Source organism: Ruditapes philippinarum, unplaced genomic scaffold, assembly GCF_026571515.1.
Source record: "Ruditapes philippinarum isolate M1 unplaced genomic scaffold, ASM2657151v2 ctg879_1_1_1_1, whole genome shotgun sequence".
Lineage (NCBI taxonomy): Eukaryota > Metazoa > Mollusca > Bivalvia > Venerida > Veneridae > Ruditapes > Ruditapes philippinarum.
Window position 1 is genome coordinate 42,543 of NW_026861390.1, and position 24,559 is coordinate 67,101.

General features: G+C 34.1%; 2 protein-coding genes across 2 annotated transcripts in view; both read right to left on the reverse strand.

Annotated features, from left to right (window-relative positions):
- Positions 1–511: 511 nt before the first annotated feature.
- The window catches only part of LOC132715459 (uncharacterized), a 34,291-nt gene continuing 10,243 nt past the window's right edge, over positions 512–24,559 (reverse strand). Inside the window, exons 2-7 of the mRNA XM_060698461.1 lie at positions 23,988–24,110; positions 7,034–7,665; positions 6,198–6,353; positions 5,593–5,757; positions 3,311–3,371; positions 512–2,400 (exon numbers count right to left, since the gene is read on the reverse strand). Of these exons, the coding sequence (XP_060554444.1) occupies positions 1,190–2,400; positions 3,311–3,371; positions 5,593–5,757; positions 6,198–6,353; positions 7,034–7,606 (2,166 nt within the window). The 5' untranslated portion in view covers positions 7,607–7,665; positions 23,988–24,110 and the 3' untranslated portion in view covers positions 512–1,189. The remainder of the gene's footprint in view (positions 2,401–3,310; positions 3,372–5,592; positions 5,758–6,197; positions 6,354–7,033; positions 7,666–23,987; positions 24,111–24,559) is intronic.
- Positions 16,237–16,920, reverse strand: LOC132715460 (uncharacterized). The gene has a single exon (XM_060698462.1). It carries the CDS (start codon positions 16,918–16,920, stop codon positions 16,237–16,239), a length of 684 nt encoding a protein of 227 aa, XP_060554445.1.

Genomic DNA, 24,559 nt, shown 5'->3' on the forward strand with positions numbered 1-24,559 from the left:
AAAGTTCAAAGTGTTGAAATTAACAAAGGGCAATAACTCCAAAATTAGGACAAAAAGAGTTATTGTTCTTATGCACTGCACATCTACCTATTGAGATCTATTCACCTACAAAGTTTCATAATGATATCTCTTATAGTTTTAGAGTTATGCCTCGGACAAGATTTTTCTATAAGGGCAGATAATTCAAAAACTGGGCAAAATAGAGTTATGGTTCTTTGACACTGCACTCCCCTTCAATGCCCTCTACCACTGTATGAAGTTTAAACAAATTATCTCCAAGGGTTTTCAAGTTATACTCCAGACAAGATAACGGACGGACAGACGGACAGACGGACGGACGTTCCTACGAATGGTCATTTATTGGGTACTTCTTTTGTTTAAAGGTACCCAACAAGAGAACATAAGTACCCAACAATACTGACAGAATGAATAGAATTACCCAACAAGTGTCCTCTCGTGTGTTGGAGGTACCCAACAAGTATCCTCTTGTTTGCCCGGACAGACAGACGGACAGACAGACAGACGGACAAGGGGCCGACTATATGCTCCCCCGAAATTTTTAAGAATCCTTAAAGAATGTCCAAAACGGCAAAAATGAAAATGTTACAGACTTGGTTTGATTGCGCCTGTTCATGGACGGTACTGTCAAGTGCAAACTACGTCTACGCCTCTGAGCACCGGCTGAAGCAGAATTTAACAATAAAACATGAACTGGTAAAATTTTGAATTAAGAAACATTCGCAGATGTGTTTATACGGCGGTTATCATGGGACCTCTAATGTGACACTTCCATGTCATTCCATAAAAAAGCGGCGTATGGTCCCCAAATAACAGAAAGCGTGTGCCATTAACGAGAAAATTTTGAACGGAACTAAACAAAATGGAATTTTGAAAGGATATCAGAGGTAATGAAGCATGCATATCACAGATAAGACGTCAAAAGACAAACATAAAAAGGAGGCCACATATCCTAGGGGTCATTCAACATAATTCAAGTGGGAATTTTTTAACCACCCAACTAGAAAATGTCAAAATGTCGACACCAAAAATATCACAAACACAACAATTATGTCGTGCTGAACGATCTTTAAGGATCGGAAATATAACATCTCTTCAAATCTGAAACGCATAACTGCTATTGGACGGACGATCGACTTTATGAAATCACATAATCAAGACGATGATAGTCTTATTCACTTTTTTGCAACCTCTGCCTGAAGTGCTTGCGTATGTTTTCGAATGTAAAATATATTTCTGGATTGTTTTGCTCTGAACATATTTTACCATTACTCTCTGAAAGTATTCCAGATATCAAACATAATTTTGCTTGTTCTTCTTTAAGGAATTTGTTTACAACTGACCTTGCAATTGTCTTGCCTCCTTTAAATGAATGTGAAGCTAAATTTCCCAAGCCATCTAAAAGCTCTTTGTATCCAGACGCTTGTAGTTGTTTGAAATCATTAGTCTGAAAGTACTGAAAATTCTTCTGCGTTGTTGATAAAATCATCTCAATAATTTTTCCATACACTTGACACTCTGACAGTACTTTAAAACAGTTATCGTGCCATAAGCAAACAAGGTGCATCAAAATAAGTGGGACAGACGCCAGTTCATCGAGGTTGTAGGCACTTATCTCGCTTTGAAACGCTTCTTGCTGATTCTTCAATTCTTCTTCTGTGACGGTTTCATTTTTTTTTTCAGCTATTCCTTTCAAAGCATTTATCTGTAATTGTTTCTTTGATTTGTTTCCAAGACGATTAATTTCTATTTCTTTGTTGATTTGACTGTCGTTAATGTTTACGAGCTTGCGTTGTCGTGCGATTGTCACCACTATAATATTTTCACTTGCGTATCGGTGCGGAATTCCCTGAAATGACTTTGTACACTTTTGAGGATGTTCCCATCTATCTGACTCATCTAATATAATCAGGCATCGCTTTTTTTTCAAGACTTGTTTTAAAAAACTTTTACCGTCTGACGAGTTACATGGCAGATTTTGAATGATTTGATCGTAAATCATGTCTTCAGTGTCGCATTTACTTGATGAATCTGTCAAATTTAGAAGAAACACAAAGTCAATGTCGCGTAAAGCATTTAAATCCTCCTCTTGGAAATTATCATTGTGGTCGGAACCTTGACCATGCGACTGACACCACAATCTCGTTAGGTATTTTGCAAATGTTGTGTTTCCTGCTCCAACAATACTGCATAGAAATATGTCCAATGAAACTTTACCTTCGCTTGTAAAGAGGTCTTTCAAAGACGTTTCCAACTTTCCTGTCCTATGATCGGATAATTCTTGCTTGACATACAGGTCTTCAAATTTTGTATCGACGGAATCATCAGTCATTGATAGTTGGAGAGAAAGTTTGTTTTTGATATACCATTGTATGAGCTCCTCTAAAATGGAAATTTTGAAAAGTAATCATACTTCATTTTGAGTTTAGCTGACACATAAATAAGAGTTATATTTGTAATTAACCAATATCTAAAACAAACATATTTATTAACGTAAAAAATTCGAAAATTCGGGAAAATGTAATTTTGTTCTGTTCACAAAGGGCCTAATTTTATTTATAATCCATGCTAGAGTTAAGGGTTTTTGAAAGTAACTTGAATTGTAACTTAAAGAAAACATGAGTCAAGTTTCAAGTGAATTCAGTCAGTAGATATGTGGAAGGTATATGTTGCAAGCAAAACTTAACAAAAAATTGTCTAAAGTACATAAGAGCCGTTACTCCGACTTAATCCATGTCAGACATATGGCTCTTGATTGGTGACCTCTAATTTTAATCCCGAAAAAATGCTTCAAGTTACAAATGAATACCTTCGAAACAAGTTTTGAAGATTGATGTCACATGCAAAACTTTAACAAAGAAACTCAAAAGGACCATAATTCACCAGTAAAAAGTATTGGCCTTAAATATTGACCTAATATTATATCCTCCAATAAGTGTGTGAAATGACAAGCAAATATTCAAAGCTGTTGATGAGCTATGAGCTATGATGATTCATGTAAAACTTTAACCCAAGTGAACGCCAGGGTGAGTAAAATAGCCATAATATTTTTAAAAAGTGGAAGTAGTAAATTGAGTTGTCATTATTAAGTACATGAAAATGAAAGGATCACATCAATATACTATACGCAAGCAAGAGACAAGATATAGGATATTTGAGTATTGGTGTTAGAACCTTTCAAATGTACGATATAGTCATTACCGTGAAAATTATTTTTTTGACGACCGTATTTAAGATAAAAAGATGTTAACTTCAGTTCTTCACTGGTATAGATTTTCAACGACATATTTACCTTCAAATTTTGGTGGAATAGGGGCTGTTTGGGTTTCGTCTCCAGCTCTTGCAATGGGTGCCTATAGATATTAAGAAACAGCGTCTTACGAAATATACGAATGCCTTATAACATAATTATTAAGAGATAAATGATGCCTTAATAAGTAAATGCATCTTTTATGAGAATATTATAATTTGCAGAAATAAATGTCCAATTACATTTTGTATTGTGATGATACTATAGATTAACACAAAAAGAGCCGTTAGAACTTGTAAGAATATTTTTTTCCCACCGCGATTATCTATGTTAAAGCTAACGAAGTGATCTATATAAATCGACCCTTTGACAGTAGTTTGAAATAGTTCCAACAATAATTGGGTATTTGATAATTTTTATTTCGTTTTTTTTTTTTTTTTTTGGTAGTAAGTCAGATTAAAGCAAAAATAACGAGTCATCAGAGCTTGTGAGTGAGAGGGTAAGTATGTATTTTTCTACCTGAATAATCTATGTTTAATCTAACGAAGAGATCTAAAGACCTTTTGACCCTTGTATTAAGTCAGTGTGCAAAAACATCACGTGCAATTTGGTCAACTTTTCACGTCAGAATACAATTTTAATCTCTTTAGAAATAGGTAAATATGTGATCGTTTACCCAATTTAACAAAGTTGCCGCGCTCGTCGCTACAGTGACTGCAGGTAACACATAAGTATGAAAAGTTTACTTTTTTCTGTCGGACCATATAGCACAATTCCCGAAAGTATCAGTGTTGAAAAATTTATCACGATAGGTGTACATATGTAAAAAATGAAACCTTTCCGGATACTTTTCTAACGGCCCTCGTAATTTCCGATAACATTAAAAATCCTGTATGTTGGTTTAGTTTAAAAATATTTATTTAAGCTCGATTGCGAAACAAGTTCTTGCAACTTATATTAATCACTTTCGAGTCCGCTTCCTGGAACCAACCAGTACTGGTGTCAAATGAAGAAACATGGTCGTAACCCGAGTAGGGCTCGAACCCATGATCTCTGGGTTGAGAGGCAGACACCTTAGCCACTAGGCCACCGCTCCCCTCATATCCTGTATGTTGTTATTAAGGTTGCATACCACACTTAAATGAAATTATATTTATGTATATAATTATGCTTATAAAACAATTTTAAAACATCGAAGAATTTGTAAAATATTACTGCATATATTTGTACATATTATATGTTATCATTAAAATATATGCATTCATTTCTTATTGAAAAATTTTGACATAGTCTTTATAGAAAATAATTTTTTTATTACCTCCCTTTATTTACATGAAATGATATCTTTATAAATAATGCTTTTTGGAACTTACAAAATTGATAAATCTTAATTTGAGCATCATATTTATGATATAAAACCATAAAAAAAATGTGTTACAGGATCTTTAAGGCATTTGATAAATACACATAAATCTATAATAATCTATAACAAGCAAACAAACAAAGAAACAAACGAACAATCAAACAATGCACGAAAGCAAATCTATAATATAACAAAAAAAAAAGAAACAAACAAACAAAAAACAGACAAACGAATAAACAAATACACGAAAGCAAATCAAAACATTAGACACATTTAATTTTAAACTGAATGTAAAATAAAATTTCTTTTTAACATATATGAGCCGTACCATGACAAAACCAACGTAATGCATTTGCGACAAGCATGTATCCAGACCAGACTGCGCATCCGCGCAGTCTGATCAGGGTCAAAGCTGTTCGCTATCAGTTTTACTACTTGTACTAGAGTTGGTAAGCGAATAGCATGGATCCTGATCAGACTGCGCGGTTGCGCAGGCTGGTCTGGATCCATGCTGGTCGCAAACGCATTATGTTGGTTTTGTCGTGACGCGGCTCACATGTAAATGCAAACCAGGTAGGGCTTAAGATCTGTGCAACACCCGTCTTAACTAACAAGATTACGATGCAATATAAAAACAATTATCTCTACACTATGGGTATTCAAAGTGTTTAACTGCAAAACAATTATGTGATTAAGTAAAAAGCAAACGAAGAAGGAAAAATTGGGTTAAATATCGGCATCTTAAAGGTTTGATTTCTCATATTTAAAGAGTTATCAAGAAAAGTGTCATATATTCAAACTAAAGTCAGATTATCCTTATTCCTAAGAATTTTAAAAAAATATTACATTAATAATTTAATATTTAATGGGTTTTATTTTCCCCTGTCCTTTCCGTTTTTGATATGTTAGATATTACAAGATAAAAAAATGAATTAGAACAAAATTAGTTTAAAATACTTACATAATTATTATCATTATTATTGTCAATATTATCGTGGCCATCATTTTCATCACCATTTAAAAGATCTTCTTGTTTTCTTTTTTCCTCATCTAATTTTACTCTTTCATATTGCTCATGGGCTTTTCTTAAATAATCGTTACTAATGGTTAGAGTATCGATTTTCAGCTGTAATTATAAATACACTTAAAATGTACAATACCAATAAATAATTGTATCTACAGTGCTTATTTTTACAAATATTTGTGCAATGTTTATCATCACTGATTTGATAAAAAATATTATACTTTATTTTTTTGCTTACAGAGCAATGCAAAATGGATTAACATTTTATTACAGCCCGAGACATTTTATTATGTTTATGTACAATACTTATGTTCGGTAAATAACACAGGCGCTCTATGTAAAAAAACACTTTTGAGAATCGACCATATCTGAAAGAAAACATGTTTATTTTACCATGAGAACATTTTGATTTGTTCAAAAGTTCAATTAAAGTATTTTACTAAATTTATGCCTTTTTACGTAAATGACACTAATTAACGATTATACGAAATACAATGTGTTCTAGTCATACGATGAAATCTTTAGTGTATTCAAATGATCACCTGTTTAAGATGCTCAGAAGCCTGCTGCGCATGCGTGTCTTGTGCTAAATATTTGCTGTCAGAGAGTAGTTTCTGTAATATTATGAGTAATTCCTGAAGATATGAATCCTCTACTTCAAGATTTGAATGTCGCAATTTATTGACAGCTTCTCTTGCCTGGTCAAAATAGAATACAAGTTCTTATTATCTTTTACCTTAAACCTTGAGTTAATTATGAAATATTTTCTTAAGTGAACCACTGTAACGTTATAGAAAAATTATTACTTAGAACTTTATGTACATTAAATTAATTACAAACACAATAAGAGCTGTATTTGATTGTAAGTTGAGCTAAATTAAAATAGCTAGGGGCGTAAGTCTGTTTGCATATAAAACTGCCGTCTGCGAAGCACCACTAACAAGCATTTACTGGAGTATCTATCTTTAAGTAGTCTAACAAACTAGTTACCCTCTTTAATACAAGTAATATATTTCAAATGATTCACTGATAAAATGATGATATTGGCAAATTTTTATGATAAAATATTAGTTTGTCTGAAATATAAAAATGACCGCCTCATTCTTTTCACAAATTGAACGTTATGGATATTAACATAAATTTCCTTGGGCCAAGTGAATCAATTATCGTTCATGCGAAGTAAATTATAAAATTATACCTTTCATTTTGCTTTATTTTTCAGAAACAATTTATGTCGATTTTAATGATAAACATCTAAGTGTATCATATATACCATATAATACTGTAAAATTTCATTGAAATATGTAAATGTCGTGTTTGGTAAGTAATGACCTTACGTAAGTCTTGATAGCAGAAGTAGTTTATAAATATTGTTTACCGCTTTAAACACACTAGTATCGTCTTGAAGGCTTTCGTCAATCTTGTCCTGGAACCCTTTGTAATTGAGGATAACGCTGATTATACCATTGAAGTCTGTGTCTGCTGCAGATGCTTTATCTTTATACCCATCTGGGGGCATGAAGCATTTCGCCACTTCCCAGTAATTACTGCACCACTGGGTTGCATCTGTGTTTTTGAATGACGGACATTCATACCAATGAGCTGTCTTTATTTCACATTTGAAGTGATGGCAAATCCTATTCGGACAGGTCGATATGAACTGTAATGAAGCGTTTCTGTGATAATTGCATTGTCCTTTCTTGATAACACAAATACCTTTTGTACGACACTTTACATGATTTTCTGTAGAGCATTCTGAACACAAAGTCCGATGTGATAGTCCATTTTTTGAACATATATCATCTAAGCATTTCAATTGAAATTGTTGAATTTCATCACAAACAAATGGTTCAAGTCCTTCTTTAGTGAACGACACAGCTAAATGTGCTTTAAGCCAGTTACTGCATGTATTGTATTTCTTTTCTAACAGTTTATCGCTTAATGAATCCATGGAATTTCCTTCTCAAAGAATTATAAATATTGTCGTGTCTTGAAGGTCCTAAGCTTAATCTGAAAAACATGTAAAATGCAAAACATTATAATAATTTTTTCCTTTATAGGAAGATTGTTTTAACAAATAAATAAAGGGGTTATTCATTATACATCTATAACCCCAGAATAGATATTCAAGAAGTGATTTCCAAGTAAAAAATGTGCACTATGCCAGACTCACCTCTGCTTTTTATATATTGATTGACGGCACTGTTAAATGAAAATAACTACCTAAACGCCATTTATTTTGTTGTGATAGATGTGTTCTAGCTGGTGTCAAATGAGGCTAAACAGTAAGTAAGTTAGATATTATTTAGTTAACTCTCAACAATTCAGAACTCACGGCCAGTTAAAATGACACCTTTCCCGATACTGAAATTGTAAATTAATTTTTCTAACATACAGAGCTATGTTTCATGGTTAAAACAATTTTTGTTAATACTATTACACGTGTTGACATTAGAAAAAGATGGTTGGTTTCAACAAAACGTTGATATTGCAGGTTTCTTTCTTTTTTATCTTGTTTAAAGGTTAAACTGCAGTCCAATATCTCTTGTTTCTTTTTTGGTATTAAATATTCTTAAGCAGCAGTGTGTCACTTTTGTTCGCCATTTAATAGAAATGCACATGTTTTTTCCACATGTTATAGCACTTATAAAACTATGTAGTACCGACAGTAAAAGTTAAATTTGTTTGTCTTTATTAAGATACACAAACAATAGAAATGAGCATTTTATTAGGAGGAAAATGTTATAAGAAAATAATTGTCCGTAACAACTATGTGCGCCACCGTAAACGAAAAAAGTCGTTTTGATTACAGGAGGTAGAAAATAGAACAAATAATGGAACTTTTCTAAACAGTTGTATTGATTGCAATGAATAATAAAAACTGGTCTTCGTGTTTCACTCATTATGAATAACAGAAATATAAATGATAGGGAAATGACAGTTCTGCCCCACTATATACTTTATATAAATACCGCACACGTGCGGTATGATCAGTGAGGCGTGAAATCTATTTTTAAACATTGGCTTTTTTACTGAATCATTTTTAGAATTGGACTTTCCATAATTTGTTACTAAAATTAGCTCCTTTTTAAAGCGAATATTATGGAATTCTAATGCATGACAGTTCTGCAGCACTATATACCTTATATAAATACCGCACACGTGCGGTATGATCAGTGAGGCATGAAATCTATTTTTAAACATTGGATTTTTAAAGCGAATATTATGGAATTTCAATATATAATTATAACTGTGATATTTTTATCAGAATAAGTGCCATCTTTAGAGTAACACGTCTGAGCATGTCAGTTTTAAATGATGCTTTTACATACACATAAATTACATGGCGTTATATTTCTTTGTGAAGCAGACGACAAAATACCTGTAGTCAAAATAGCTTATGTCTAATATAGCGTGGAGCGGCACGCGCCTTGTAAAACTACCCGATCTAATATAAAGAGGGTGTAATACTATCGTCTGTCATATAATGACAATTAACCGTCTGTTCAGCGGTAGATCGCCTAACGTTGTGCAACAGTATAACTGGGAAACCGAATATATTTTTTAGGGAAACCAAAACCTATGACTGCTTTAAACCAGTGTTATCTAGATTTAATTATAAGTTCTGCTCAAACAAAACTGATTCAATTGAGTCTGTATTGTGCAGACGACAAATAAAATACTTTAAACGTTACAGTACCTTTACAGCAATATCGAAGGTAAAGTGACCTTTAACTATTCTGTCTGTTTCACATGAATTATCAACAATCAAGGTTAAATTTGTTTGCACTATTAGCAGTTTAAAGGTTTAAAGCGTGTATATCAACGATTTATGTAGTATAAAATGAACTTTTTAAATAAAAACTGAAGTCTCTAAAATATTGTTAGAAACTACCACCTCGGCTGTATTTAAGAGAGGTAATTTCTATCACAATGATATTGACTGCCGACAATAGTAAATATTTATTAATATAAATTCAAAGAAGAGAAGGTGGTTTTTGATTAAAAGTTTGTAAGATTTTATAGCATGAAACTGCCGGTCATAGTATTACGTTTTTATTACGTCGGACAAAGATGACCGAATATGAATCACCGGCCATATCTGATGGAAAGGGTTTAACAACTGATGACTAGCTATCAACCACCGATTAATCAGCGTTACGCCCGATTAAGCTCCGATTTACAAACGATAAAAACCGATTTATTTCAGCATTTCTATAACCGATCCAACCCCGTTTGAGTTTGCTTTCTGTCACCGATGGCCGTTTACACAGAAATCCAGAAATAAAATCACGCATGACAACCGATCATAACAGCGAGTAAATTAAAAATTATATGACCGATTGGGGACCGACCGTCAGTGTAACTGGCCCCTTAAAGGGCTGATTTTTGCGACAGGCGTGAACGCTGGAAAACTTAATGTCAGCACGGAGCTGGCAGGACTGCCCTAAATAATACAGCAGAGACAACAACATTAGATCCCTCGCCAAATAAAATATGGGATGTTTTACAATATTTTAAAGACTCTCAGAATTCAATTGAAGACATTCTAATCAACAGGCTGGAACGACTGAAAGGTATGAAATGGTTCATGACGTTATTTGTTAAATTTGTGAAATACAATCAAAACAATGAAGCCGTTTATGCTGAGCCTGTATTTAGATCCTCCAGCTTTGGATGTACAAATGCTTCTCAAATTGAGGATCAAATCGCCGGGGCTTTCCAAGATTTACATAATGGTTACCAAAACTTTGAAAGGGATGGTAGTGGGTGGTCTATTGACGTAATTATTTAACTCGAGGTCAATACAGCAGAGTATGCACCCTTAGAGGGAAGTAAGAAAGTACAAGATAAAAAAGCAGTACTCAATATAAGAAATCACGATCAGAAATGCTTCATCTGGTCAATTCTCGCAGCAGTACATCCTTTCACAAACACAGAAAGTCATAATCCAGATCGTGTTAGCCACTATAAGCAGTTTGAACACGAATTAAATATAAATGGTCTCTACTATCCTTTACCTATTTTTCAAATTTCAAGGTTTGAAAAGCAAAATAACATTTCAATTAATGTGTTTGGTTTAGATCACGACGAAATATACCCCCTTCAGATAACTGATCAAAGAAACATGCCCAAGCACGTTAATCTCCTACTCTTTTCAAGAGGAGATGTTAGATATTATTGTTTGATTAGAAATATGAGTCGTCTGTTAGGAGACAGAACATTGCATTATGGGCAAACATATTACTGCAATTGCTGTCTCCACGGATTTACTACCCCTGACTTACTTAATGATCATGTATCATACTGTTCTCCACATGGAGCACAAAGAGTAAGTTTCCCAAAGTCAGAAGACAAACAATGGGTTCAGTTTACCAGTATTCATAAGCAGTTGAAAGTACCCTTTGTTATCTACGCTGATTTTGAAAGCTTTGTCCGTCCTATTGATTCATGCACCCCTAAGCCCACCACTTCTTCCACTACACCATATCAAAAGCATGAAGCATGCGGTTACTCTTTTCTAGTAAAATGCGCTCACGATGAGATGTCAAAGCCTGCTGAAGTATTTAGGGAACCTAATGTCATAGATAACTTTTTTTAATCGTTTGTTACAAGAGGAGAAAGAAATTTGCAAACTCATAAAAAATGTCAAACCTATGAAACTCACTTCATGCCAAGAAAAGTCATTTCAAATGGCTGAAAATTGTCATATTTGTGAAAAGCCCCTAGATGATGATAGAGTTCGTGATCAGGACCATTTGTCTGGAGAGTACAGAGGTGCTGCTCATAGGGACTGTAATTTACAATACACATAGCTTTTACATTCCCGTGATTTTTCACAACTTGAGGGGTTACGACATGCACCATTTAATGTCCGCCGCGGGCAAGTTTAAAGACAGACAAATTTCCTGTATTCCTACTAATATGGAATAAAAACATTTCCTTTTCAATGGGGAATTTAAGATTTATTGATTCCCTTCAATTTCTGAATGCTTCATTAGATACATTAGTGTCCAATGTAGCAATAGAAGGCAGCCATAAATTTCCAAACACAACAAAACATTTTCCAGATCCTCTTCATCAAACCCTTCTACTTTCGTAAAGGCATATCCCGTATGACTTCCTCACTTCACCCGATTGCTTTCAGCAACCACATCTACCCACAAAAGAGCAATTCTACAACAAATTAAATGATAATAATGTAAGCTCCGCAAATTATGAGCATGCTCAAAAAGTTTGGCAGACATTTAATATGAACAAACTTTGGGGAATACCATGACATATACTTAAAAAAACTGATGTGTTTGCTTTTGGCAGACGTGTTTGAAAACTTCAGATCATTGTGTTTTTAGAGTCCTATCACTTAGACCCGGCACATTACTATACGTCCCTTGGGCTTGCATAGGATGCCATGCTTAAAATGACAGGTGTTCAACCGCAGTTACTGGATGACATTGACATGGTCCTCATGATTGAACAGGGAATTAGGGGTGGGTGTCTATGATTTGTAAAAAATATGCTAAAGCCAAGAATCCTCTAGTCTCCGACTTTGATCCATCAATGCCTGAAACATGGATTTCGTACCTAGATATGAATAAATTTGTATGCAGTCAGTATGTCTGACCCTCTGCCAAAAGAAGATTTTACTTGGTTATCAGAAGAACAAATTCAGTCCCTAAATATATCAAACATAGCTGACAATGCACAGACTGGGTATATTTTGGAGGTGGACTTAGAATATCCTAATGATCTACATGACAAAGATAGTGACCTGCCTGTGGCGCCCGAGACATTAACCGTGACAAATGACATGCTGTCCCCACATTCCCAACTGTTACGTCAGAAGCTAGGGTTAAAAGATAAACCCATTCAAAAAGCTTGTACCTAACTTAAGGTCAAAAACCAAGTATGTGGTCCATTTTAGGGATTTGAAATACTATCTGTCACATGGTCTCAAGCTAACAAAAATACATCGCGTTCTAGCGTTCACTCAGTCTGCTTGGCTCAAACTTTACATTGATTTTAACACACAGAAACGTAAGATGGCCCACAACTGCATTTGATAAAGACTTTTATAAGTTAATGAGTAATGCTGTGTTTGGAAAAAAACAATGGAAAATATGAGGAAAATATTTAATGTAGTGCTAATCAACACTTCAAAACGGCTGAGAAAAGTATGTGTCAAACCAAACTTTCAGTCTTTTTAAAATATTTAATGATGATTTAGTCGCCGTCAACATGAGAAAGACAAACATTGTCTTAAATAGACCCATTTATGCAGGATTTTTGTATTCTGGATCTTTCCAAAATATGTATGTACAAGTTCCATTATGAATTCATGAAGGCTAAGTATGGCAATAAAGTCATCTTCTGTTTACGGATACAGATTCTTAGCATATAACTTACGACTGATGACTGGTACTCTGACATGCGTGAAAACCTTGACCTGTTTGATACAAGCAATTTTCCAAAGACACATCCACTTTACAGTGAGACAAACTGCAATGTCTTGGGGAAAATGAAAGATGAATGTGGCGGCACACCTATTGAATCATTTGTTGGGTTTACGCTCAAAAATGTATTCCCTTATGTATGGGGGAATGCAAAAACAGACAGCTAAGGGGTCAAAAAAGTGTGTTATTGAAAGACAGCTGAAACATGAAGCTTATGAAAATTGCTTATTTCAGCATAGTACAATGCAACATTCCATGAACATGATAAGAAGATACAATCATCAGTTTGTATAGTGTTACAGTTTCAAAAAGCCACTCTCTCTCCTTATGACAATAAAAGGTATTGTCTTGGACTCAGGAATAGACACGCTCGCGCATGGCCATTTTAAAATAAAATCATGAATCATTTCAAACCTTGTTTTGAATGTATATTTAATATGTTTAATTTCTGTATATATTATGTGAATTATATGTCACTGTATGCTAAAACTACTGTTTGTATTCATACGGTAAATCAATAAACATGATAAATTTAACAAAGTTGTTATTTTTTCTTTGACTTTGAACTAGCAGCTAATGAATCCAAAGCTGTGATGAAAATCTGGATATGTATATGGACATGGTTAGATCCTCGTTTGAGTTTACTACTGTTATCACCTGCAAGCGACTGATATTTATAAAAATACTGGTTGTAAAATACAATAAAAAGCCACGCATTATTGGTTTTTATGTACACTTTATTTACATCAAACAATCATCTACGTAAAATAATATAAGCAACTTCAACTCTACATATCAAAAAATTGAACATCCAAGATGCGAATTTATTATTTACACATAAAGTCCGCTAAAGCACTGTCATTTTTTCCATATCTTATCAAGGAAATTATGTATTTGAAAAGGCAATGTTAATTTATTTCATCATCATCGGTGTCACTCATTTCGCCGTCACTGTCATCATCTTCATCATCATCGAGTTCCATGTTTGTAAATATTTCTCCACCGACTTAGTCATTTTGGTATACACATGTCCTCCTCTCAATTTCAGTATATATAGACAAGAGAGTACTAAACTTTTTCATAAATACTTGAATGTCTTCTTCGCGCAGTTTTTGATTTGCTTTCCCCTCAGCCACATCTTCTGAAAGTCCGTGTTTTTTTTTATATTTCTGTACTTTGTCTTGCCATTCTTGAATATTTTTTTTCTTTGTTAACTCCGCAAGTTCGCTATAGATTTCATTTTCTTTATCCGCAACACTGCTATCTTCATCATAATCGTATTTTGCCTTTTTTGCCGGAACAAAATCATCGTCTGAGTGTTCACGCTTCAGTGATTCTTGCTCAGGGACACCAAACGCTTTACATGATTTTGAAGATCGTGCACGTTTCAAACATCACCCACATTCGTCACAAGCTGGCATTTTTACGTTAATTGAAAAGTCCTGCTTTGGTTCTGTAGGAAATTTCTGATTTTCTTCTGTACTATTTTCTTTGTTCTGCTCCGGAAACTTCGTCCAAACAGTTTGAATGTCCCCTTTAAAATGATGGTTTTTATCAGCTGTAGCCTCTTTTATACAAAATATATAAGTGCGCATGCGCATTGCCTCCGGTGTAGTTGGTTTTAAGTCTAGAATTAGATATCCGTATGGCTGGCTTACAGCACTGTCAAAATATCTTATGATTTCTTTAAAATTTGAGGGGTACATCTGCCTTGCCAGAGTTGCAATAGGTTGTTTATCTACCGGGTTATTGAATAATACCAAGTAATGACAATTTCTGCGCTGTGTCGGGTCATTACTAAAATACAAATTTTGGTTCAGTGCAATCACTGACAAGATTCCTATGATGACTGCCTTCTGTAAATAGGTCTGTAAATCGTTGATCTTTTGCAGCTTCTGATGCCATATCATCTAAAACAATTTGGTTTCTGATATTTGTGTCAAGAAAATCATCTTTTTCCAAAATGTAAAGGTACTCCTTGTATCTTCTTTTATGAACTTTCTACTTTTTGGGTTATTACAGTTGTCTTGATTACATCGTAGAGCGGTTGCCATCTTTTTATACAACCCAAATGATTCTTGCGGTGCCGGTTGTAATTTATTAAATGCCTGCTGTAGTAACTGAACCAGGAAGAAAGTTTTACCTGAAAAGAAAAACTATAATCCAGTATTTCCCAATGGTAATATTGTATGTACATATGAATTTGTGTACAAAAAAAAAGAGAAATGAATATTGAAAAATAAATAATTAACAATAGTACACACACTAGATTAGTCCCGACTACAATACATGTAAGGGATTTTGAAACTTGAAATTTTGCTGCTGCTGCTGTTGCTGTTTGTTGTTGTTGCTGTTGCTGCTGCTTGTTTCTGCTGCTGCTTTGTATGTTGTTGCTGCTGCTGCTGCTGCTGCGCTGCTTGCTGCTGCTGCTGCTGCTGCTGCTTGCCTGCTGAGATATCCCTACTATATTCCTGAGGCAGAGGACTTTTAATGTTATATTTGCTGCTGCTGCTGCTGCTGCTGCTTCTTGACAATATCTTCCTTCGGATGCTTAGTTTCATATGTCTTTTCAAGGGTTCCTGTTCCCAGATGTATTTTTCGGCATAATGACACTGGTAAGACATTTTTATGATGTTAACAGGTCCAAGGCTCAGAGTGAAATGACTAAATTGAATTGATACCGCTATATATGTACTTATTTAAATATCCTGTATGTCACTTTTTTTATCCAGGAGTTAAATTTTTTGGGATACCCCAGCCATTTCACTAAACACCTCAGCTACTCCATTTCTCCTTCGTCGCTTCAATACTTTTTTCTACCTTGAAAAGATCATTGCGACTTTCTGCACCTTTTGTAGTTCACTGGAATAAAATGTCCCCTCGATTTTCATCTCTGTCATAGTCCACAAACTTTGTATATAGCAATTCCTTGACGCAAATATCTCCTTTTTATAAAAAAATTTCTTCTGTCCATTTCTGTTCGTAATCACGCTGAAATGTACGCTTGTTGCTAGATATTCTGACAAAGTCACCAACTTTGAATTTGAATGGCTAAGCTTGCTGATGTTTGCTTTTGGTGCTCTTTGGTTTTAAACAATCGACATAAAGCCGCTTCCATATGATGGCTTCATTTTTTCAGTAATTTCATTTGGTGATTCCCGCCCAATGAAGAATGTGACCTTGAGTTGTAATTCTTGACTAAATCTGGTAAAATATCAAGATAATAATACGTGCGATTATGCGTGAAATATCTGTATATCAACACCTTTAAAGTACGTATAATTCTTTCGGCGTAGTTAGCGTGAGTCATATCCCGAGTCACGTAGTGATGGGTTCCTTGTTTATCGAGAAATGCCTTCACCCATCTGTTTTTCTTTTCACTTCCTGGATCCGTTCTGACTTCTTTTGGTTTTCGCCCTGACTGCAGTATTTCTGTAAAGCCATCTAGTATTGAGCCGTGCTGTTTATTCTTCAACTGAACAACCCACAAATGGCGAGAGAAAACATCTATAGCGATGAATAAGTATCTGATTTGATCATTTCCTTTTGCTAAACTAGATATATCTGCCAAGTCAACATCCCAGAGAAAATCTAGGCCTTGAGATATTACTTTTCTAGTCTTGAATTTATAACGCAGAGGTCTCTGTAAACTGTAAGCATCCACATTCTGTAACCACTGTCTAATTGCGTGAATACCAACTTTGTATTTGCCCTCCTTCTTCAAGAACTTGTAGATTTTTTCAGGCCCTGCATAACTTATAGGACTGTGCAGGTCAAAGTAAATGGTTTTCAAGTGATCTTTCCAGCTCATTTTCGTGAAATGACAGATATTAAAAAATGCACTCGCATTATATAAGGGTTAACAAGGCGCGTGTCGCTCCACGCTATATTAAACATAAGCTATTTTTGACTACCGGTATATTTGTCGTCTGCTTCACAAAAAAAATATAACGTCATGTAGTTTATGTGTATGTAAAAGCATCATTTAAAACTGACATGCTCAGACGAGTTACTCTAAAGATGGCACTTATTCTGATAAAAAAATCCCAGTTCTAATTATATATTGAAATTCCATAATATTCGCTTTAAAAACCCAATGTTTAAAAATAGAGTTCATGCCTCACTGATCATACCGCACGTGTGCGGTATTTATATAAGGTATATAGTGCTGCAGAACTGTCATGCATTAGAATTCCATAATACTCGCTTAAAAAAGGAGCTAATTTTAGTAACAAAATATTGAAAGTCCAATTCTAAAAATAATTCAGTAAAAAAGCCAATGTTTAAAAATAGATTTCACGCCTCACTGATCATAACGCACGTGTGCGGTATTTATATCTATCATCACATACACTTGCATAAAAAGAATGTACGAAGTGATGTAAAAATAAACACATAAAATATGCAGGCAGAAATTGATTACATGTTGTTTAGTTGAATCATGTAACCTTGTGGACATTTGAGAAAGCATATCCCAAACCAATATAAATACACATGGCACTCTAAATAATAATCCAATTATTCTTAGCAGTCTGGACATTTTTTATAATTGTGAAATAAAACACGCGTATAAACAGATCATTCGCTGGTAAAGAATAAAAAAAGTGTTTTCAGGATTTAAAATCGGCTATGGTTACTTTAAAATGAATCATGGTCTGTTAAGTAAAGAAAATTATCAAAAAAATATATGAAAAATAATATTAATGAAATTATTGAAATATACACAGGCTCTTTTCCAAATGTGGAAGGGACAATTAGAGACCAAACCATACAATATGCTACCAAACAAAATATGCGTATGGACAATGAACAAACACTTAAAAAGGAAATAGTAAATTTTGTAATTCAGATAACCACAAATAAGAATAATTTTAATAATATTAAATGTATTTCAGCTCCAGGAACGATGGTTAGGAAACTACCCGCCTATATGACTGAAATACTGTTGGAAAAAGGCGTTAAATGAAACAAACAAACAAACAAACAAAGTTTCAGACATAAAACAAGAATTACAGCAAAAAGAAAAGTAAACACTTTTCCAGTCTAGAAAAGTAAAATGCAGAGATACCAAATCAAGATTCTTAAGGCACAAATAGCACAGTTTGCAATATTATACTCGAAACAACACAAAAAATATGACTTATTAAATCAACCTTTCAAACCAATATACGAAGCTGAAGCAAACAACAAAATATGTTTGTAAAACATGTTTGCCCGTTATCGACAGTCAATTAGTCATGTGGTCAGGTTATTATGACTGACGTTTGACCTAGTGACCACAAAATCAATAGGGGTTATCTACTGGTCATGACTAGTCACTAGGTAATTGTGACAGTAAAGGTTGTTTGCAGCAATGTTGTTAATGCCTGCCAATTTGTTATATTACATTAGACCTTGAAATGTGTTTACCAAAACCATTTTTAGTTTAATAAAAATATCAACCAAGGCAACTTGAGTTGTTGAGTTATTGGTTGAAAACCGCTTTTACGTACAAGGACAATGTGACTTTGACTTTTGACCCTAAAAACAATATGGGTTATCTACTGGCCAAGGCAAATGTACCTGTGATTTTGAAGGTAAAGGGTCCATGACTTGTTGAGATATTGATCAAAAAGCGTTTTAACCTATAAGGTCAATGTGATCTTGACCTCTGACCCCTTGACCGCAAATATCAATTGAAGTCATCTTCTGACCAAAAGCAATGCACCTGTGAAGTTTAAAGCTTAAGGGTCCGTGTGTTGTCAAGATTGGTCCGAACTTGTTTTTACCTACAAGATCAATGTGACCTTGACCTTTGACCCCATGACACCAAAATCAATAGGGTTCATTTATTGTCCTAGACCAATGCACCTGTGCTGTTTGAAGGCAAAGGGCCCATGGGTTGTCAATTTATTGATTTAAAACCGTTTTTACCTAGAAGAACAAGATACCTTTTACCTTTGAACCTCTGACCTCAAAAGTCAAAAGGAGTCATCTAATGGCCATGACTAATGCACTTATAGAATTTGAAGGCCAGGGGCCCATGGGTTGTCAAATTATTCAACAAGAACCGGTTTTTTACGTACAACGTCAATATGACATTGTCCTTTGACCTCCTGACTCCAATATATGATAGGGGTCATCTACTTGTCAAGGCCAATGCACTTACAAAGTTGGAGGGCCAACAACAAGATCGGAAACCTTTTTACGTACAAAGTCTATATTACCTTAACCTTTAACCGTTTGATCCAAAACCAATAAGGGTCATTTACTTGCCAAAACCAATCCAACTACAACGTTTGAGGGCCAAAATCCCAATGGTTTTCAAGTTCTTAATCGGAAACCGTTTTTACGTACAAGGTACTTGCCTAGACCAATGTACCTACGAAGTTTGAGTGCCAACAGCCAATGGGTTGTCAAGTTATTTATCGGAGCCCTTTTTACCTACAAGGTCAATGAGACCTTGACCATCAGTCCCTTGACCTCAAAATCAATATGGCTCATCTACTGGTCATGAACAATCTATATCTCAATTTTGAAGTTCCTAGGCATTCTTTAGTTATTGATCGATAACCATTTGGTCTACGGACCGACGGACGGGCTGACAGACAGACAAACAAACAATATACCTCCAATTCTTTGAAGGGTGAGGGGGGCATAATTATGTGCGAAGGACTGTTTAATTAGCATAAATGCCATATGGCCTAAAGCGAAATTAACAAAAACACAAAAAGTTCCGGATCAGGCGGAATAACTAGTAAATTTTATAAACATTTTTGGGATACAGACAAAACTCAAAATGTAAAATCAATAAATCCTTTATAATTAACAAAACACTTAAGTGTCCTACAATTTTTGAAGGTAGATTGGAAAAAAATATCAGATTGTTAATTGAACCTTACAAATTAAAAATGAATCTGGTGCGAAGTAATCAATAATAGATACCTCTCTGAAACTTTTCCGATACAAAGAGGTGAAAGACAAGGAAGCTCATTATCATCTCTGCTCTTCATAATGTTCATTTTAACAAATTACATTAATAATGATAATATATAAAAACATTGTCAATGAAAAAGAAATAAAGAAAAGAAAACGTTTTTTGTGGACGATTAAACATTTTTGAATAATAGTAAACAAACCTCCTTTGAAAAACCCTCGATGTAATGAAACATTTTGAGTATGTATCCGGTCTAAACAATTTTAAGAGTCGGGTCTCTTGTAGACACGAATTCAATATCTTTCAAAGAAAAACTATTTTAATGGAACCTGAATCTGCTAAAATATTAGGCAATACCTTTTAAAAAGACGTTAAACAAACAGCTTAAACTAAACAGTTTCAAAAATTGTTTCAAGCATTGGAAACATAGATAAATGACTTTATTAGGAATAATCACAGTTATAAAAACGTGTGCACTACCAAAACTAATTTATCATTGAACTCATTTGCCAAACCCGTCTGATGATTTTTTGAAGAAAAAAACATACACCATGTATAATTTATAACTTTTTGAAAATTCAATCAAAGCAAGCCGGGCCCAAACATAAAATAGTGCTTTGGAACACACTTTACAATAAAACATTAAAAAGATAGAATTAATTATAAAGATATCAAAACTATTTGTAATCACAATCCTTTTTATAAAGACATTCTCATGACAAATGTAATGCATGTAATTTACTTCAGATAAAAAGACTTTTACTTATTTGAGCATATAAAAGAAATAAATTATTAAGAGAACAATGCATTTCTAAAATTCTACCAAAATCTTCACAAGCATAAATCCCAACATAGAACATTTCTTAAAGATGAATATATCATATCAAAATAGCAGCGGCTGGGCGAATTTCAACCCTACGGCATTCATTTGAACAAACTTGGAAGACATCCATGTTTTATGCCAAATATCTTAGCTCTAGCTCTTTGGTTTTTTATAAGAATATTTTTAAGCTTTTACTTTCGGTTGCCATGACAACTAGAGTTCTGCATTGAATTGAATTTTTTGACCACTATGGTAGAGCTTTATGCAAGGAACATTTCTCCAAAGTTATAACAAATTTGGCCAAGTCGTTGAGGAGGGAAATTTGTATATAGAAATAGTTTACGCACGGCCGGACGCACGGATTGATGACGGACCATAGGCCATCACAAAATAGTACCTTAAGGACATTGTCCGCAGGTTAGCTAAAAAGGATATCACCATTTATGAAAACCACAAAGCAATGTATTATAAGGCAGTCTGAAGGACAGCTAAATCCCCTTCCTCGTTGTTCTTGACCTTTTACAAATCATGACCTTGATCTTGTGTCAGGCTTATCATAAGCACATAGTCTCAATTGGTGATTATTTGTGCCAAGTTATTTAAAATCTTCCATTAAATCAAAAAGTTATGGAGAACATATAACCTTGACCTTGGGTGTAACAACCTGGATGTCGTGCTCTTCAGATTGTGTCATGGTAGGGACAATTTGTGCCAAGTAATTTAAAACCTTTGAATTGTCAATAAGTTATGGAGCTGACATGACATGTTTTTACATTGGACCTTTGAGTGTCACCCTGAACTTCCGGGTTGTGATTTGATTATTGTGCTTTGCCAATGATGCCATAATGGTGATCATTAATGCCAAGTTATCATAAAAAATTGCAACGGTTTAAATGTTATGAACAGACACGAAATGTAGACTTTCTAACATTTGACCTGTAAGTGTAACCTTGACCTTGGGGGTAGCAATTCAATTATTACGCTCTGCACTTTGTCTCATAATGGTGATCACTTGTGCCAAGCTATCTAAAAAAATTATAGGTTTAAAATTAATGGAGGGACACGAAATGTAGACTTTTAAACATTTGACCTTTATGTGTGACCTTGACCTTGGGGGAATAATAATGGTATGTTCTATCTATATAATGGTGATCAATTGTGTCAAGTTATTTTCTCTTCTTTTCAAAAAAATCAGCAGTGAAAAAGTTATGGAGCTTACCTAAAATGTAGACCTTTTTAACATTTGACCTTAAAGTGTGACTTTGACCTTTTGGGTATCAACCAAATTATTGCCCTCTGAACGTCGTCCCTTAATGTTGATTAGTAATTTCAAAAAATTCTCAGCGGTTTAAAAGTTATGGAGCAGATTGGAAATGTAGATATTTTACTATGAAATGAAGGCTTTTTAACATTTGACCTTTAAGTGTGACCTTGACCTTTGGGGTAGCAACACAGTTTTTGCTCTCTGCACATCGTCGCATTATGGTGATCAGTTGTGCCTAGTTATTTTAAACAAATTTCAGCGGTTTAAAAGTTATGGAGAGGACACGAAATGTAGGATTTTTATGATGAAATGAAGACTTTTTAACATTTGACCTTTAAATGTGACCTTAACCTTTTGGGCAGCAACCCTATTATTGTGCTCTGCGCGACGTCTCATTTTGGTGATCAGTTGTGCCAAGTAATTTATAAAAGAATCAGCGGTTTAAAAGTTATGGAGCGGACATGAAAGTATTACGGACAGACAGACAGACGGACTGACAGACGGACGGACTGAAAGAGGGACTGACAGACACAGGCCATTCCTATAATCCCCTTTCCGCTACGCAGAAGGGGATTAAAAACCATAGGACCTTATATTTAAACCACAATAGAATATTTCAAATAGACATCGCAATTTAAAAACCCACATCACCATTTATCAAAACCAAAGCACCTTTTATTCAAACTGCATAACCCTTAAACGACATCAGTATTTATCAAAACAACGACATTACCTAACAAACCCCAGCATCATTTATTGAAACCACAACCATTTATCAAAATGATATCATTATTTATCAAAAGGACATCACCATAGCAATTTTTATCAGAACCACAACATTTCTTTTTAAAGTCACACCATAAACTATCAATAGACATCAGTATATATAAACCGAACGCACCATGAACCAAAATGACATTACCATATATCTTAACTACAAACTATCACAACCACAACACCTTTATCAAAACAACATTACCATATATCAAAACCTTTTCACCATCAGCCGATCAACAACTCCGTCTACCAAAACGACATTACCATTTATCAAAACCACAGCACCATTGATCAAAACGACATCATCATTTATTGAAAATCATAGAACCATTTATCAAAACGACACCACCACGTAAGAAGTGTCTATAGGCGGCAGCTACGCGTGTTGAGTTCACTTTAACCTATAGTGAAAGCTTATCAAGTACTATGTTGTCGTTTATACGACTGATAAAATTTTATCTTAATCATGTATAATTGTCTATACACATGTAGTTCCATAAAAATCCCTAATGTAATCACATTACTCTGATGAGTATTAGCATTTTAAGATTTGAAAATAATAGAGAAAACCCTTCTTTTTAGAGGGACAATATCTTAATCAAACATCTTAATTATGGACAGTAGTTTTAAAAAAGACGAAAAAAGGTATTTACGTCTAATAGTATATAGACTAAGTGATTTTGACTTCAGGACATAATTTCATTAACTTTTTTAATGGACCACAAGGCAATGCCACATGCCGTCTAAGCACTTTACGGTGAATTACGTATGCATCAGACGGAAAGCAATTACATAACATTCATGGCGGCCCTCCCAATGGTTGTTCCTGTTTGGTTAAAATCAAGTAGGAGATGTTGCATTAAGACAAGGGTATAACAAGATACGACTAACAACATCTGATAAAAACATTGCCATTACTGAAATTCTTATTTCAGCACCACTTTGTTCTCAGGTGAGCTAAAATGCAAAATAAAATATATATAGTTATACATGTACTAAAATTACATTTTATAAGAACAAAACAAACAAAAATCTCTGTGATTTCATTGATAAAATAAAAAGAAAATTTCAATAAAGTCACATACAAAAAAAACTTACATATCTTCATATCTGTGTTAATCAGATTCTGCAGAGTTTTGTCCCATAAATTGACAGACAATTTCCATTGCTATCTTTGGTGCATTTGTATGTGAATGTATATGTTTTAATATTTGATCAATCCTGAAAATAAAAGAAAAAAGTGTATGATAAGTATTTCAACAGATACACAGCCGGAAATATTTAATGGCATTATTTATAATTTAGATGGTATTTTAAATATTCATTATTACTATTTTAAATTTGATAATAAGTCAAATGCATTTCAATTAATTAAAACTATTTTGTTGCATACTGTTACAGTGTTTTCGAACAATAATTTAATTAATCATGTGCATCCTGGTATCAGGAAAACCGATTGTTATCAGTTCGGCTTGTTAAACTTCTTAACAGTTAAATGTTTCAAGTATTGATATTTGGTGTATGCGGCTTCTTTCTCGTTTGGTTTTTACGGTTTTATTTCGAATTTTTAAGTCTTTATTCGGGTAACTCTTTTGTTTTGTGAAGTGACGCCTTTTATTTTGTGTTTTAACGCATTTTTTCTTGCGTTATTACGTCTTTTACCTCATGTT

Bases quoted from the DNA above. Each gene is read 5' to 3' on its own strand.
- LOC132715460 (XM_060698462.1), bottom strand. From the start codon at position 16,920: ATGAGCTGGAAAGATCACTTGAAAACCATTTACTTTGACCTGCACAGT.